This window comes from Falco punctatus (genome assembly GCF_963210335.1).
Source record: "Falco punctatus genome assembly, chromosome: 3".
Lineage (NCBI taxonomy): Eukaryota > Metazoa > Chordata > Aves > Falconiformes > Falconidae > Falco > Falco punctatus.
The window spans coordinates 71,788,206-71,807,044 of NC_137582.1; the positions used below are offsets into that span (position 1 = coordinate 71,788,206).

The 18,839-nt window shown below is 39.6% G+C and overlaps 1 protein-coding gene across 1 annotated transcript in view; it reads left to right on the forward strand.

Moving 5' to 3' along the window:
• The window catches only part of LOC308060176 (dynein axonemal heavy chain 5-like), a 177,840-nt gene that overhangs the window by 96,623 nt on the left and 62,378 nt on the right, over positions 1-18,839 (forward strand). The window contains exons 54-57 of the mRNA XM_080378560.1: positions 1,257-1,921; positions 3,138-3,418; positions 3,753-3,968; positions 12,919-13,086. Coding sequence (XP_080234686.1) covers positions 1,257-1,921; positions 3,138-3,418; positions 3,753-3,968; positions 12,919-13,086 — 1,330 coding nt within the window. The remainder of the gene's footprint in view (positions 1-1,256; positions 1,922-3,137; positions 3,419-3,752; positions 3,969-12,918; positions 13,087-18,839) is intronic.

The window sequence follows — 18,839 nt, forward strand, 5'->3', positions numbered from 1 at the left end:
AACTTGCCACAGGAGGCTGTGGAGGAGGAGAATATCAGCAGGTTCATAAATGGATACTTAGAGAACAGGATGAACATTCCTTCTAACATTTCTAATATATTGGCTATGAATAGGGAGGGGGGAAGAAAGAAATGAGCGGTGAAGAGTGGATGCTGGCTCATGTTTTCTAAGTAAGAGTTTCCATTGCTGGTATTAAGAGTATTGAGCTAGATGGACTGCTATTCTGACTTAGAGAAAATCTTGTATTCTTATTGGAAGACCACAAATCACTATATAGCTGTAGCTGACACATGCAAACTGCAGAGATAGATTGTTTTACAAGTTCTGCGATGCTTGCATTAGGGGTACTTATAGAGCAGTGGTAAGATGGAGCTGGAAGAGGACTGGGAGACTTTCTATATTGCATACTTAATATAAAAATAGAGTATTCAAACACTGGAAAATGGTCATTGTGTATTGCAAGGACTTTGAAGAGACTTTTGGAAATAAGAAACCAGTTTCCAAGAAAAGAGGTTCCTAATTGCAGCTTTAATTGACTAAGCACATAACAGACAAAATCTGCCATTTTATTAACCTTACTTTACTTGATTTTATATTCCATAATCTGAAACCTGTAGTTGAATTTGCATGGACTTCATCTGAATCTTGCTTGTGTGCATCAGCTGTAAGAGGTGTATAGCAAGAACCAGTCAGGGTCTCCAATTTGCAGCAGAGTTATCAGCCCAAGTGATAATGCTCAAGCATAATTTCTGGGGTTTAATTTCAGTTAAACCAAATAACACAATACAAACCTTAATTTTGCTTTTTCTTGTCTCTTAATGTTTTCCTTTAACCTGCTTTCAATATTTTCAGAAGATGATCCGGCTGTATTTACATAATGGTTACAAGTATCAGAACCTACTTGACAACTTAATCCAGCTGTATTAACCTGCAGTTCTAATAGAGAATTTGCATTTGCAAACTGTAGGGATGCAAAGCAGCACATGATAATTACATTAGACATAGTATTGCTTTTACCATCTTTTTTTTCCAGTACATTATTCTGTGATTTCACTCCCTTTCCCGTTATTTATGCTACTGATCATTCTATTTAGGAAAATGTTTAAGAAAAAAACCCTAAAAATTGAAACCAGGAGATATGGAATTAATTTCTTGTGTAGATTTTTTTCTTGCCTTAAGGAAACTGAGCCAGATGATAGATATCTCTTAAAATGGTCTGTAATTTTTGTTCCCTCTCTAATCCTTTTCTATCTCAGAACATATGCCACCAACAACCTTTTGGATGATCTGAAAATCTTGTACCGCACTGCTGGGCAAAAAGGAAAGAGCATTGTCTTTATATTCACAGACAATGAAATCAGAGATGAATCTTTTCTTGAGTACATGAACAATGTCTTGGCTTCAGGTGAAGTCTCAAATCTTTTTACACGAGATGAAATAGGTGAAATCACACAAGACCTGATACTGGCAATGAAGAAGGAGTACCCAAGACGTACTCCCACTGCTGAAAATCTTTATAATTACTTTCTTGCTCGAGTTCGTAACAACCTTCATGTGGTTCTTTGTTTTTCTCCTGTTGGGGAAAAATTCAGAACTCGTGCACTCAAATTTCCAGGTCTGATTTCAGGCTGTACCATGGACTGGTTCCAGTGCTGGCCTAAAGATGCTCTTGTAGCAGTTGCACAGCATTTTTTAGTTTCCTACCATATTGAGTGCACAGATGAAGTGAAACAGAGTGTTGTTAACACCATGGGAACATTTCAAGATATTGTAGCTGAAAAATGTGTTGAATACTTCGAACGATATAGGCGACGAACATTTGTGACTCCAAAATCTTACCTGTCTTTCATTGGAGGCTACAAAACTATTTACAAAGAGAAGTTTACCAATCTTGGAAGTTTGTCTGAACGCATGAGAACAGGTACTGTAAAATCTGTTTGATTTTTGTTTGTTTATTTGTTTTTAAAAAGGTGAGAAGAATCTGAGCAAAAGAAGGCAAAAGTATGGATTTAAATTGTGAGTCACTGGAAGCAGACTCATGTTTTCAGCTGTGTTGTGTATGATCACAAAATATGCAGAGGTTTTATTTAATTAACTTTATGAATGTTGCAGATTGCAGATGAGTTTTGAAAGTAGTATGAGTTAGCAGTTAAAATACCTGAAACTACTGCTTTGACATATATGCATGCCAAGGAACAACTGAGATCCTAGTTCTCATATTTAAACATGCTAAAAGAAATTCTGAGGGAAGGTAAGTAAATGTTCAGATTCAGTCCCTCTGAAGAATCTTTTAAAGAAACAGTTATATGCCAAATGTAAAATTTTCGAAATACTGCACTGCACAAGGTCATACACACTAAACATTTAAACAGTTTCTGAAACTGAATGATGTCTGGAAGTAAATGCGAACTTGACAATGTTTCTTCTTCCACTGTTACCAATTGTAGAACTGATCTATGTACATGTATGTCCATAGGTAGAAGGTGGCTGGGTGCCTGGAAGGAACATATGTGCTTTATTTTGAGGGTTAAAAAGATTTCCGTGATGCATTTACATTTAGATGTATGTATTTATATATCAAAATTTTTATACTTAGAGCTTTTCTAGGTGATTTTCTCACTGTTTGATAAAAATGTTGGAGCATTGCATTGCTCAAGAATCTTTAGTTTCTTTTACCCCCTTCTGATCTGGACCTTCATGTAATGTTGAATTTAGAAGGTCAGCCTAGTCTCCTTGTGCCTTCACTTGTATTGCTCTGGAGGCCAGGTTTCTCCTTTTTGTTTTGTATGGTGAGTACAGTCTAGTACTTCTTATGGTCTTATGGATTTCTGAAATTTCACACATAATTCTTAGCACTGCCATTCACAATACTAATGCTTAATGCTTTTCAATATATGCATTTAATGTTTAGTGGCCCTCATATATAGAATATAAGCAAGTGATCAAGTGACAGATTCTGAAGACTTTTACTCATTTAAAAAAAAAGAAAAGAAAAATGAAATAGCAAACTAATATTACCCCTGCTTAATTTTGGTGTTCAACCAATGGGTTCACTTATTTTAAGTTTGCAGATTGCTCCACTGAGGTTTCTCTCTTAATAATCTTCCTGTTGCTAAAATGGAATTTATTCAACACAGGTCTTGCAAAACTGATGGAAGCTGAGGTTTCAGTAAATCAGCTCTCCAAAGAGTTGGTGACAAAGGAGAAAGATTTGGCTGTAGCTTCAAAAAAAGCTGATGAAGTTTTATTGGAAGTAACTATGAAAGCCCAGGCTGCCGAAAAGGTGAAAATGCAGGTGCAGAAGGTAAAAGACAAGGCTCAGGCTATTGTGGATGACATTGCCATTGATAAAGCAGCTGCAGAAGAGAAGCTTGAAGCTGCGAGACCTGCATTGGAAGAAGCTGAGGCAGCTTTGCAGGTCAGAATCAGCATGTAGCTAACGATTGTTATTTGTATTAATATGGCTTATGCTTCTGGCTTGGGAAAAAAAAAATAAAAGGACTAGCACTGACCTGTTAATCCTTGTAGAAAAAGTCCTGAAAACTGAGGCAGTGGAGATGTAAGATGGGCAGTACCTCCTCTACTGTCAGGTAGTAAAGCAATCACTGAGTGGTACTCTTTAAGACTTTCTGCAGTACTGCTTCTGAACGACCTGCAAAACTGCAATTGCATACAGTCCTCCCAAAAAACATCTTTCGCTACCATCAGGTGATTGCTTAAATAGATGGATTCTTTTCTTTTTAATTTTTCAGACAATAAAACCTTCTGACATTGCAACTGTTCGCAAACTGGGTAAACCTCCTCACTTGATAATGCGAATTATGGATTGTGTGCTACTTTTATTCCAAAGGAAAATAGACTCAGTAACACCTGATCAAGAACGCCCATGTGTGAAACCATCATGGACAGAGGCTCTGAAGCTAATGAATAATTCAGGATTTCTTAGCATGTTGCTTACTTTCCAGAAGGTAAGAAGTTAATGGTGGTGCATAAGCTCTTATGACTGTCCTTAGAGATCACATGAATGTGTACTCTACTTTCAAAGATAGTTTGAAACAGATGAGGCTTTTGTGTACCTATAGTTGTAGCTACTTTTGACTGTAGTCCTCTCCATTTTCATGGTTAATTATTTCGGTAATCTATCTCCTGAGCCACACAGTTTTGATGGCAGACACAAGTATCCTAAGCGCTAGGTAAAATCTTGAGAAGCATGGTGTTGTCCTTATTCAGGCAGTTCCTGCTTCTCAGTAGGAATTTGCCTTAAAAGGGCTCACTGTTGATTATGCAAATAGCTCACTTTCTCCAGTGCTACTAGGCCTGTTTGCATATAAAGTGCTCTAGAACTCCATCTCCAGAATTGTTCAGTGGGGAGCTAGGTGGAAATACAGAAGAAAATTAACATCCTGACATGAAAAATAAGGAGATATTTGGGAACTTTCAGTGTTTTTTCACTAGAAAAGTAGTGAAATGCAGAATGAACTGAGAACCTTAGTATCAACTGTAAGAAAAATAAAAGCAATTTATTGTTTTTATTGTAACAATAAATATTCAATATAGAATAGCAATTGTTACAACAATTTCTGTCAGGTCAGAAATTTCTCCTGTTAGATTCACTGAACTGTGAGACAAGGGAAATTTCTCTGCAGGGAAAAGAAGATGTCACAGGTAGCTGGACCAGAAAAAGACCTAAGCTGGAATATGGAACAGCAGAATCACAGCCTACCTTTAAAATCCAGGAAACCAAGCAGGTTTTGCCAAAACCTGGGTTTTCTGCAACGTTGCAGAACATACTCTTTCCTTTGTACACTGTTTTTTTTTAATCTGCTTCAGCTGTGCATTTTGCTGATGCCTTTTCTAAGGTACTGGAATTTTTCTGTTGTGCAGATGAGGCTTGAAACCATGACTCTCACTGTCCCTGGGAGCCATTTCTCCCAGTGAGCCACATTGACAAGGCACCATGTGGAAACTTCCACTGCCTCTGTCGACAGTCTCTTCCTGGGGCTGTCAATCTGGTCACTTTTCCAAATGCTGTCTTCACTATGCAGAAAGAGGAAATGAGTTTAAAGAAAATGCGGACTAATTATGGACTCCTTACTCAAGCTTCTCTCTAACGAGGCTTCCAGTTTTGGCACTTCATTAATAGTGCATGTGTTGATGCCAAAACGGCACAGAGTAACTGTTCAGAGAGAGTTAAGCATTTATTTAGTGCAGTGTTGGGGAGCTAGCTGATTCGCACCGGACAAACTAGCTCCAAAGTTTTCAGTGAAAAGTCAGGTATTTTATACAGTTTTTGTGAGAGGTTACACAACATCTTTTACATACATACTCATTTGATTTTGACACCTATTCATACCATTCACAATAAGTGGGATCTAGGTGGGGTAGACCTTTCAGTTTTCTTTGTTCAATGATTTCCTGACTTGATGGTCTCCTTATCTCCTTCAGGTGCCCACCTTATCTTTTCTAACTATTCAGAGTACATTCAGTGGAACCTTTTCTAATTTTTCAGAGTGCGTTCCTTTCTCAACACAGAGCATCACCCAGAGCATTGTACCAAACTCATCCTGACTAATCTTTTTTTTTGTAAGACCTTGTTCTGTTTCATTCCCCCCTTTTCTTAAGACTTATGAATTCTTTTGTCCTCAAGTTTCAAAGACAAAAGGCTTTGGTAGACATGTATCATTGTCCATATTATTTGCGTTCTTTTAACTGTGGCATTTAGTTTATACCACAGACAGACGTTCAAGAGTGATAAAAGGATCATTCCTCCCAACATGGTTAGTATGGGATGTATTAAATAGTGGAATACTTGTGTTGCTTTAGGGGAATGTCCTGCGAAGATGTCCCACCAGTAATGTTCTCCTACTTGTTCTGCATTGGCTAAGATAGATTTTGTATTTTCAGAGTCATGTTTTGCCTGCCAAAGCATGCGTTGGGCCATTCTGGTTACTTCTTGGACCAGTTTTTCTATGTCGGGGTGCCTGAGCGTTGCTTTAAAGAGAATAATGTTCATGCCTATCTGTAATTTAGGTACATCATGATACAGGGTATAATCAGCTTCAATTAACTGTCTAGTAGTTACAGGAACAACATAATCAAAGTCACAGCCAACAATTCTAGTAAAATTACATATACAAAAATTGGTACCATACACTTTTTCACGACAATTATCAATAGTAATGTTAACACAAGAAGTTCTAACACATGCACATCCATTTCCTACGTAAAACACTTGTGATTGGGCTTCAATATGTGGAAACATTTCAGAAGTACACACATACCCTTTTTAATATCTAGACATAGATCTTCATTCTCTATTGCTGCATTTTCACAGGTGTATCCCAGTTGTTCTCTGGGGATACATGCCTCAATGCTAATACACTGACATTTGCCTTTGGTCTGATCATAACTTGCCCAGACGTTATGGTCCACGGGTCTGACAATGACTTTTTGGTGTCAAAACAGGAAGGATTGTTCTTTTGCTGCACTAATTGTGAGCGCTTATGCTTCAATTTGTTCATGTTGTGGGTTTTAGGTGAAGTTTACTAGTTGCCACCAAGCCTGGTGATCTTTAATAGGTGGCTTAGTAGTAGGACTTTCTTCAGGCTTAATGATAAACATTTCAGAAGCACCTCTGTCTTTGCTAGCCCATAAGTACGTAATTGAAACTGGCTGATCAAACAACAGTTTAAGCTCCCATTGGGCTTTGTTTCTTTTATCCTTTTTAACACTACCCCACAGGCAAGAAACTGGTCCTTCCTTTTTTTTTTTTCTTTTTTTTTCCCCCCCAAACATTATTGTCTATATCTTCCATATGACTAAATGTAAGTGACTGGTTTTTCATAGGTGCTATTAGCTTGACTTGTTTTGTCTCTTGTCCTATTATATTAACACCTTTAATGAATTCTGAGATTCTGAGTCTTATTCCAGTCTTGTTGTGTATATGATTTGTTGTTAGATAAATCTTAAATGGCTAGACCTGGGTTAGACTCTAGGTTCATCAAGAGTGGTGTGCCAACCCATGGAAGTGATTCGATAAATTGCGCATCAGACCATGGCCATTCTAAAATGGGAGCTTGAGATGAAGTTACACTGATCAAAAGTCCAAGAGTCAGCATTGAGAAGGTTTGAGAGCAGGTGCTCCTCCTCATTTGGAAGTCCATGGTTTCTCAGAATTTTCTCAGGAGTTCTCTTGACTCGGGAGTAGTGAATCCAAGTGGGTTGCTCCTTTATCCGTACTGCTGTGAATGTAGTCAGTAACACCTGGAAGGGTCCGTCTCACTTTTCTTGCAGAGGGTTTCCTGAAAAATTCTTAACATACACCCAATCACAAGAACTAAATGGATGTAGTTTATAGTCAGGTTGCTTAGGCTGGTGTTCTAATGCTACTGTAGCATTTTTATTTAATTGTTTCCCTACAGTTACAACACAAATCATACACATACTGCTTACCTATTTGATCTAGAGCTTCACTATTTTATAATTTGTAACACATAGGGTCTGCCATACAAGATTTCAAATGGGCCTAGCTTCTCTTTTGGTCATGGTTTGACCCTCAGTCTGATTAGAGCAATAGGTAAAGCTTGGTACCAATATAAATTTGTTTCTTGGCATATTTTGGCAATTTAAAGTTTAATAAGATGGTTCATTTTTTCTGCTTGCCCACTTGCTTGGGGTCTGTGGGGTGTATGCAGTTGCCAATTGATTTTTAATGTTTTACTTACTGCTTGTATGACTTGTGCACAAAAGTGTGAGCCCCTGTCTGAAGAGATTACTGCTGGAACCCCAAATCTTGGTACTATTTCTTATAATAGTATTTAGATTACTTCATTAGCTTTATTGGTTTGGCAAGGGAGTGCTTCAGGCCATCCAGAAAATGTATCAGTTAAAACCAAGAGATAACGGTAGCCCCCTTTTCTTCGGAGTTCAGAGAAATCAATTTGCCAGATTTCACCTGCGAATTGTCCCTTGTTTATTGCCCCTTGATGTATTTTGGTTCCAGTATTTGGGTTATTTTTTAGACAGAGTTTGCATCGAGATGTGACCTGTTTACTTGTGGTAAATAGGTTTGGTCCTGCCACTCTGACTCTTAAATGCTGATAAAGTGGGTCTAAGCCCCAATGAGTCTTATTGTGTTCTGCTTTTACAAATTGCCTTACTAGTTTTTTTGGCAATACTAATTGTCCCATTTTCAGTTGACCCCAACCAGTGTCCAATAGCTTACCTTCATTTTCATCTATCCACTTATAGACTGTTTCTTGATATTCCGGCTGGAAATTTGTGTCTAGTTTTTCTTGTACTAGAGCTGCTGTTGATAATTCTCTGCTTCTTGCAGCAGCTAATTTAGCTTCTGCATCAGCTTTCCTGTTACCTATTTCTGGAAGGGTGTTACCTTTCAGGTGTCCCTTTACAATGCATTATAGCCACTTGTGTCGGGAGTTGGATGGCTTCTAACAATTGTAGGTTTTCCTTTGCATGTTTTATAGCTTTTCCTTGGGCAGTCAGTAGTCCTCGTTCTTTCCAGATTGCTCCATGGGCATAGACAATAGCAAAGGCATACTCGGAATCAGTCCATATATTTATTCATCTTCCCTTTGCCAGTTCAAGAGCTCAGGTGAGGTGTTGCCTTCTGCTCCATTGTCAGCAACAGCAACCCCCTCCTCCTCACCATCAGAAGGATTCAGGGCAGGAGATGCTCTTCCTGCTCTGCAGGTTACACAAGCCTGCCTCTGCAACAGCACTTCTGCTTTACCTCTTACCCTGAATGCAAATCTGCTCCTTGCTGCTTTAAGTCTGTGTTCTTACGTATCATATCACTCCTTTGCAGGGAAACAGCAAACACCCTGCCATGCGTCCAGCAGGACTCAGCCGCACCTTCGGGCGGGTATGGGGGTTTGTACAACTCACCCCAATACTCTAACACTTTCACAGGGTCTTTGACTCTCCACCCCCCACTTCAGGTCTTACATTAGTGCAAGTTTTTATCTTATAACGTGTTTCATTCTGGTTGCTCTACAGAAGGAACCACAACCTGACCTTTTTTTTTTTTTTTTACACAAAAATTTCAACAAGAGCATCTCTGTAGTTTAGGTCTCAGTTTTTCCCTATCCTTTTCCAGAGCCATAATCAAAGGATCGGGTGGTGTTAATCCTGCACTCCTTCTGCCACACAAACATATCTGCACACATTACTTCATCCCACTTTTGTTCTCTATGAAGAAACAGCATAAGCTGTAAACTTGTGTTGTAATTAAGACTTCCTTCAGGTGGCCATCTTTCACCATCACCTAATGTATACAGAGGCCACCAATTCTGACAATATTTTTAAAATGTCTTTTTGTTCAAATTTCCACTGGGAATTCCACCAAATTCTTTCCAATGCTTCAAAATACATCCCAGGGGTGTTTTGGTATTTATTTCTTAGCTCGGTCCGCCCCCCATCTTCCTAATAAGTCTGGTATTTGTCTACAATGTGTTAGTTATTACTGGAGGCACCATACTTAATCTCAGAACACACACCACAGTTCAAGACCTCTATTTAGCCTTATTTCTTGATCTTATTTTTTTTTTTTTGCGAGGAGATAATATATCTTAGCCACTTGCCACCCTTTGCTCAAGTATACAGACAGCACCTATGACACTAAGTGCAGAGGCTAGTTTCTGCTTTTCCCAAATGATGTTAGTTTTAATGTTTTGTCCACAGTCTCCAGCTCTAATTTCTAATTATGCATTCCAGCACTTCATAAATTGATTTTTCAATCGCTTCGTCTATCTCTGGCCGGCCTCTTGTGCGGAACATGGACACGCAGATCAGATCGGGGCTCCCCACTCGTTTCACAGTGACACTGCGTCTCTCACACACACCGCACTGCGGGCAGCCCTTGGTCACACAGACAGTGTGTTACACGGTACTGTGCGCTTACGTACAGCTCCAGTAACACTGACAGTTCACATTATCACACAAAAGTACGCATTTCAATGAACAATTGCCAAAAACCAAATTATTTGGTTTTTGGTCCTAAGCAGCATGTTAAGTTTTTAGCTATTCACCTAGAATTACCAAATTACCAGAATTACTTTTGAACATGTAACAAGACAACACATAAAACAAACAAGACACAAAACACTATTTCAGTTGTTACATTCTAGGAATTCCCCAAATTTTAAGACAACCTAAAGGAAGTTTTCAGCTTCCCAAATCTTAAGACAATAAAATATTCAAAACAAAGAATAAATATAAATACCTTTTATGTTGTGCAGAAGTCCTTGTCCACCTGTGTGAGAAGCCGAGGGGTAGGGGAGCCTCGCCGACAGAAGATGCATTTGGGGTCCCTGAGGGTCCCCAGGCCTCTGGAGTCCAGCACTGATGGAGAGTTCTCCTGCCTGCCTTGCCAAATTGATGCCAAAACGGCACAGAGTAACTGCTCAGAGACAAATTTTGTCTTTAAGCAGCAAAGGTATTTATTTAGTGCAGTGTTGGGGAGCTAGCTGATTCGCACCGGACAAACTAGCTCCAAAGTTTTCAGTGAAAAGTCAGGTATTTTATACAGTTTTTGTGAGAGGTTACACAACATCTTTTACATACATACTCATTTGATTTTGACACCTATTCATACCATTCACAATAAGTGGGATCTAGGTGGAGTAGACCTTTCAGTTTTCTTTGTTCAATGATTTCCTGACTTGATGGTCTCCTTATCTCCTTCAGGTGCCCACCTTATCTTTTCTAACTATTCAGAGTACATTCAGTGGAACCTTTTCTAATTTTTCAGAGTACGTTCCTTTCTCAACACAAACAGAGCATCACTCAGAGCATTGTACCAAACTCATCCTGACTAATCTTTTTTTTTAAGACCTTGCTCTGTTTCAGTGTTCCTGCTGGTAGTTTGCAACACATTTAACTTTATTCAGAAGAGTCAAAACAACCTCTGTAAGACTGAGTTCTTGCAGGAAGTGATAATGATGAATGTGGTGAAGAACACTAGACTACTTCCACCCCTCATGAGGTACTTTCACATGCTGTCCTCCTGCCTCATTTCTTGTTTCTAAGGTTGAGTGTATATCAACTACAGAACTACAGAATGGTTTGGGTTGGAAGGGACCTTTCAAGATCATCTAGTTAACCCTCCCGCCATGGGCAGGGGCACCTTCCACTAGACCAGCTTGCTCATAGTTCTGTCTAACCTGACCCCAAGCACTTCCAGGGATGGAACATCCACAGCTGCTCTGGACAACCTGTTGCAGGGTGTCACCACCCTCACTGTAAAAAATTTCTTCCTTATATCTAATCTAAAGACACCCTTTTTCAGTTTAAAACTGTTGCCCCTTGTCCTTCTCTACAGGCCTTGATGAAAAGTCTCTGTGTCTTTCTTTCAAGCCCTCTTTAGATGTTGAAAGGCCAGAATGAAGTCTCCCTGAACCTTCTCTTCTCTAGGCTAAGCAACGCCAACTCTCTCAGCCTTTCTTCACAACAGAGCTGTCCAGCCCTCTGCTAATTTTGTGGCCCTCTTCTGGACCCACTCTGTGGTGGGGCCCCCAGAGCTGGATGCAATACTCCAGATGGGGTCTCAGAAGAGCAGAGTGGGTGAATCACCTACCTTGCCCTCATGTCTGGAGTTCTGAGTGGACTACGCTGCTTACTTGTTTGGGAGATTTTTGTTCTTTCCTGATTTTTTTAGGCAAGGAAGATTAGGGGATAAAATAGTTCCTTGGATTTAAAATTCATTACTTACAAAAAGAAAAGGATGACATTTTTCAAGCTTTTGAACAGAGATTTAGGCCACTGCTGATTGGTCTTCCTTGCTTCACCTTTGCCAGCTTGCTAGCTCATAATTTTGAGTAGGAGAATGAAAAAGTCAAAATGTTTGTCTAGCACTATTTTACATTTTAGCAAATGCTCATAGTGAGAACATCACCATGTCTGATCTTAGGAATAATATAATGAATGTCTTTGTTATTATAGTAGTTAGGGATCAGACAAGTACAAGACAGTCCTTTAGGCTATGCAGAAAACCAGGAAAAGGGTATGTTGCCTGACAGTATGAATGGAGGATGATTTTTAGGTGCATTAAAAGAAAGGCATGAATACATTGCCAAAAAAAGGGAAGATTCTTAATGCCTCTATTGTTAAGCAACCATTGTTACTCTCTATATGCTCTTCTATTTCCTACATTGCTTAAGGAGATGAATTCAATTTTCTTCTGACACTTACATAATAATGGATTAACCACCATCATCAAAGATATGGCTTTTCATATTCTCAACAGATTGTGAAGGGAGGAAAAATCTGAGATTAGAATAATGAAGTGAACAGCTGGAAAAGATCACTTTTATGGTTAAGGAAAAGGGTTAGCTTCAGTGAAGTGAAGTCAGCGCCTTGCAGTTTCACCCTTTTCCTTCCTAAAAAAGCATGTTTGACTCCCTTAGTTGTGTTGGTGCTGGTGTCTGTCTGATGCCACAGTGAGCTTGTTCAGGGAACTAATCTAGAAGAAAATGAATTATTAATTTGCTGACTTAGATTTCTGACATATTAGCTTCCAAACTGAGCATTGGCGATGGTATTAAAGATGGGGCAAGAACATCTGGTTGAGGGTTAGAGGAAAGAAGGTACAGTGCTATAGCAGCAATAACTTAGATCAGCTTAAATTGTTGTGGAGCTACAGGTACAAGTACTGTCTGTAAATCTTATGGGTCAAATAGAGATATTAAAAGTAAACTCAAGTCAATCTGTTGCAATGGAAGTAGAAGCTATTTTCACAAAAAATGACTAATCTGTCCTTTATAAGAGTGAAAGGCAACAGTGTTGTCCATTTCTTCTGCAAGAAGTTAAACCCCATGTTTTTAAAATGAAGAATATTTCTTTGAAGCAGGCTTTATTCTAAAATCCATTAAAAAATATTTTTTCCTTTCCATTGACTAGGACTCAATTACAGGAGAAACTGTGGAGCTTTTAGAGCCTTATTTGGATATGGAGGATTATAATCTTGAGACTGCTAAAAAAGTATGTGGAAATGTAGCAGGTCTTTGCTCATGGACACAAGCAATGGCTTACTTCTATGGCATTAATAAAGAAGTTCTTCCTCTTAAGGTATTTCGTATTACTAATTTTATTTTTCTGAGGGATGTCTATAATTGAGTGGAAAAAATGTTGCATTATTTTGGCTAAAAATATCGCGAGTTACAAGAGATTCTTATTTCTTCAGTTGTGAAGTCAAGCACACAGAGTTTAAATATGTCCTGGCACTTTTTTCCCCTTGCACAGCTGCCCTGTGGTACAGTTGTTACTTGTGTGAATGTTGTCAGTTTTCAATGGAAGCCTTGGTACACAGGGTCTTTATAGAGCCTGGCTATCTGCAAGTGGGAGATAGCGAGACTTGGATTTGGACTTGGTGCCAGGCCTGGGAAGGAACATAGTCATTGTGGTCTTGGTAGAATCTGGGAGAGGAGAGACTGTTCTTGGCACAGAAGTATTCTTTAATTAATTTAGCTGGTATTCAGCTCTCTAAGAAAATTTTGGAGTGTCAGTCTGTTACATGTGAGTATATATATGAGTTGTAACACTGAACTACAGTAAAAGGAGATCAGCTACTGTTGTCTGCATTCCTACAGATAGCTTTATTGTCTTGGAAATGTTTCATTTATGAGCATATTTAAAAAAAAAGGTCTTAGAATATTTATATAGTGATTTATAATCATTGCTTCTACTGGGAATTTTATGGCTCTTTTCTGAAGAAATACCTTCAATTGGTTATGCTTCCACTGTACTTATGTTCAGTCTCCTATTGTATAAGTCACTGTATGAATGGTACATTCAAAACTCTTGGTATATTCTTTTAGAATATCTAGACAGGTCTGATTGAATTCATTAAAAGCATGATTTTTTTATTCATGTAACTGATAGATAAGACTATATTTCTGTGATATTTAAGTAGCAATTCCCTTTTCATATAATGGGATGTTCAGTAATGAAAACAGAATTTGAAACATGGCTATTGAGAGCTATAAAAGAGAGCAAGACCTAGGGGAAATAGTGGCTTTATATGCAGAGGCAAATGAAAACTGCAAAAGTGCTCTTGCAGTTTTTATTTGAATATATATGACTTAAGATTATGTATAAATTTAACGTTGTGTTCAAATATTTACATTATTGTCACACTGTAGCTGATAAAAAACACAATGTGCATTTCTTGACAAAGCAGTGCCTGTTGTCAGGTATAGCAACAGACACAAATACTTTAAAACTGAAGTTGACAGAGGGAGGAAATGTTTAAAGTATGCAGGAGATATTGCAGGAAGCACTGGAGTGATGCTAAGAAAATAATTGAAAATAAATGTACAATTAAACTGCATAAAGTATTAGCACAGACTAAATCATCCAGTGCTAAAAGCAGGTTTACTGAATGAATTAATCAAGCTGCTTTATCCCAACTTCTGTTCTAGGAGATAAATCCCCTTCAACACCTGCAAAATCCATCCAATGTATTTTTAAATTGCATCTTAACTGAGACTCAGTGCCTTATTTATCTTAAATGTGACAACTTGTGAAAACTAATTAAGTGACTTATATTTTAGTAAATATAGTGTGCAAATATTAACTCATTCCTAGAAATGGATACCTAAATTCTTTAGATGTGTGTCCTGTAGCCTAAGGGTCATTAGTTAGAATCAAATACAGAAAGTGTAACTTAATCTTGCCTCTGAATACAATGCTGTGAGGTTGCTTATCATACAGTGGTCACCATGTGTGCTACTTTCCTACAAACCTTCAGCATGACTGTGAGCTGTTCCTCTCTGGCTTGCTACCTAGTAGACGAGCCTGCTTGATTAACCTGATAATTCTGAAACACCATCTGCTCTTTATCCATTAGTTCAAAAAACTTCAACAGCAGAATGAAGAAGCCCTGGCTTTTGCTGTGATTGTGCTAGCCTCTGATTAAAATACTGTGTATAGGGGTATAGTTTCCCTTGGAGATGTCTCCAGTGATTTTAATTAAGTTCTTCTTAGGCTGTTATGATGATCAAGTGAAGTTTGTCTACAGTTTATAAATTCTATTTGATATTGGGGATTCTCCCTGTCAAACTCAGTTTTACATCTGAGACTTTATTGCCTTTTCTGCTTTCACTTGTCTCCATGCTGAACTAAAACCCACAGCAGGAAATAAGAGGAAATCTTGCACCTCAGGAAGAGGTAACAGTCAAGAAATGTCAAAATTTGATGGTTGTTGATTTAAATAAGCGTGTTCTTGTCAAGGTGATGCCCACTGGGCAGAAGAATGAACAATCAAGTCTGAATTCAAGGCCTACAATGATTGTGGAAGGAAAGCATATACTCTTGGGCGTGAAGGGGAGGATTAGATTACTTAACAAAACAGATTGAGGTCAGGACATGTAACTGAATGGAAAAAATGGAGAAACTTTCGGTAGCTAGTAGACACTGTGAAAACCAGGTAACAGGTGTGATCTCTGTGCCTTTCAAAGGCTGTTTTAGTCCCAAAGAATGGTTAGCGATAGCAAAGAAATTGAGGCAAAGATTTTATTATATGTTATTCTGCATGGATATGTTTGCATGTATACATACATATATATCTGTACATATCATAGAATCATGGAATAGGTTGGGTTAGAAGGGACTGAAAAGATCATCTAGTTCCAAAGGCAGGGACACCTTCCACTAGACCAGGTTGCTCAAAGCTCTGTCCCACCTGGCCTTGAACACTCCCAGGAACAAGGCATCTGCAACTTCTCCATGCAACCTGTTCCAGTGTCTCACCACCCTCACAGTAAAGAATTTCTTCCTAGTATCTAATCTAAATCCACCCTCTTTCAGCTTAAAACCATTCACCCTTGTCTTATCACTACATGTCCTTGTAAAAAGTCCCTCTCCAGCTTTCTTGCAGGCCTCCTGTAGGTACTGGTAGGCTGCTATAAGATCAATAAGGTCTGCCCAGAGCCTCCTCTTCTCCAGGCTGAACAACCCCAACTGTCTCAGCCTGTTTTCACATGAGAGAGGTGCTCCAGCCCTCTGATCATCCTCGTGGCCTCCTCTGGACTCACTCCAACAGATTGATGTCCTCCTCATGCTGGGGCCCCCAGAGCTGAATGCAGTGTTCCAGGTGGAGTCTCATGAGAGCACAGTAGAGGGGGAGAATCAATCACCTGCCTCAACCTGCTGGCCATGCTTCTTTTGATGCAGCCCAGGATTTGGTTGGCTTTCTGGGATGCAAGTGCACATTGCCAGGCCATGCTGAGCTTCTTTTCTGCCAACACCCCCAAGTCTTTCTTTTCAGGACTGCTCTCCATCCATTCTCTGCCCAAACTGTATTTGTGCTTGGGATTGCCTGGACCTGCATGCAGGACCTTGTGCTTGGCCTTGTTGAACTTTGTGAGGTTCACACAGGCCCACAGCTCAAGCCTGTCAATGTCCCTCTGGATGGCATCCCTTCCCTCCAGCGTGTCAACTGCATCATTCAACTTGGTGTTGTCGGCAGACTTGTGAGGGTGCCCTTAATCCCAGTGTCCATGTTGCTGACAAAGATGCTGAACAGCATGAGTCCCAGTATGGACCCCTGAGAAACGCCACTAGTCACTGGTCTCTACCTTGACATCGAGCCCTTGACCACAAGTCTTTGAGTGTGATCATCCAGGCAGTTCCTTATCCACTGAGTGGTCCATCTGTCAAATCCATGTCTCTTCAGTTTAGAGAAAAGGATTTTGTGGGGGAGAGTGTCAAATGTTTTGCACAAGTCCAGGTAGATGACATCAGCTGCTCTTCCCTCATCCACCAATGCTGTAACCCCACTGTAGAAGGCCACCACATTTTTCCAGGCATGATTTGTCCTTAGTGAAGCCACGTTGGCTGTCACCAATGACCTCCTTATTTTCAATGTGCCTTAGCATAGTTTCCAGAAGGATCTGCTTCATGATCTTGGTGCACACAGAGGTGAGATTGATTGGTCTCTAGTTCCCTGTGTTTACCTTATTTCCCTTTTTTAAAATGGAGGTTACATTTTCCCTTTTCCAGTCAGTGGGTACTTTGGACTGCTGTGACTTCTCAAATATGATGGATAGTGGCTTAGCCACTTCATCTGCCAGTTCCCTGAGGACCCATGGATGCATCTCATCAGGTCCTGTGGACTTGTGCACCGTAGTTTCTTAGATGTTCTTGAACCTGACCTTCTCCTATGGTGGGTGATTCCTTATTCTACCAGTCCCTGCCTTTGCCAAGAGATGTACATAATTATGCACATATGTATATGTGTATAATTTTACTTAGATTGGTGAATTGAAAACATTATTTTTAGAATGTCTGCAAAACCTATGTATGTATTTGCCTCTCATAATGTTTCCCTAAATAACGATGTGTCCAAGTTTATTATGATATGCAGTCTCTGAGAGGGTTGGTACAAAACCAGTGGAGTGTTTTTGTGCAAAACCTGCAGGGATCTGGGACAGGAGCAGCTAGAGATTACATTTTCATGAAGAGTTGTCATTCAGATGCCATGCCCAGGACCAGACTGAAGCAAAAGGCAAAAGTGGTCACCCAGCACATCCACAGATGCTCCTGAGCAGAGTGACAGTGTCTTAAGTGCAAGAAACCTGCTGACCTGGTCCAGCAGTAGTGACTGCTTAGTGGACTGTGAGAACAGTGACCTTGGAAAACTAAAATTCTTGAAACAAGAGAGATGCTAGGAAAGCCCCAGATCTTCCTTGCCTGTGGTGAACTATAAAGTTTCAGCTGCTTTTTTTATTATGGGTTCTCCTAGTAATATTTCCTGAATTTACTGAGCAATAGCTGCACTTCAGAGTGATCTGGGGTTGGCCTGCGCATTCTGTTCAAGAGCAGGGATAACATCAAATAGTATGATTTCTTTGTGTTGGAGAAGGCATTTTTATTTAAATGCCTTCTTGAATCAGGGCCAGATATACCCAGTGCCTTGCAAAATTAAGTTTGCAATGAATCAACGTGAAACGTATGGCTATGTCAATACTAATAAATTAAACAGTACTAGGGAATTTTTCTAGACATTAAAGTGATCATCTGCGCTGTTAAATTGTTAGAATGATCCCTAGTTTGAATTTGGTCTTGGCTAAGCAGCATTTTCTCAGCAATCTCTGGGCACCTTTCAGGAACTAGCTTGGTCCAAGGGTCATTTCCCTGAGGCTGTTTGCATGCAGCCATACTGTTTCAGAGGCTGGGAGAGCTTAATGTGAGCTCTTTTACACTAGTTAACCTCAATGTCAGAGAAAGATCCTGAGCATGTTTAATTTAACAGTATAGCTGTGGACAGTAATTACATGTTCGTTTGTCTTGGTTTTATGTGGAACGCAAAAAGGTTCAAAGGAGCAGGGTCATCTCACCACCTGCTATGAAGTCCTCTCTGAGGGCGTCTTGGAAGAAGGCAAAATACCTGCTTAACAATTTAGTCTAAGGCCCTGGTTGGCACAGATACTGTCTCCACACTTGCCCTGTGCAGACAGATGCAGAGAGAAGGTAGAGGCGCTGGCTGGAGCAGATGTTGAAAGGATTGTTTGTGTGGTTCCCCACAATGCCAATGGCAAGAAGAAGCTGAAGCTGGTGCTCTCACACAAGCCTAGGCTTGTTCTAGCATAGCTCCCCTTTCTGGGAGTGCAGATGAGAGTGTGGATCTTGTATCTTGCATCCTTATTGTTCATTCACATAAAATACATTTATTTGAGCTTTCACACTGCATCCAGCTGGAACAAATTGTGAATCCTTGCTTTGCTGCGTGACTCAGAGGGATGAAATTAAGGGTGTGAAGCTTGTTCACATAGCAATGCCATTAAAATTAGAAAGGCCACAGTGGTTCTTTGTGCTTGGGA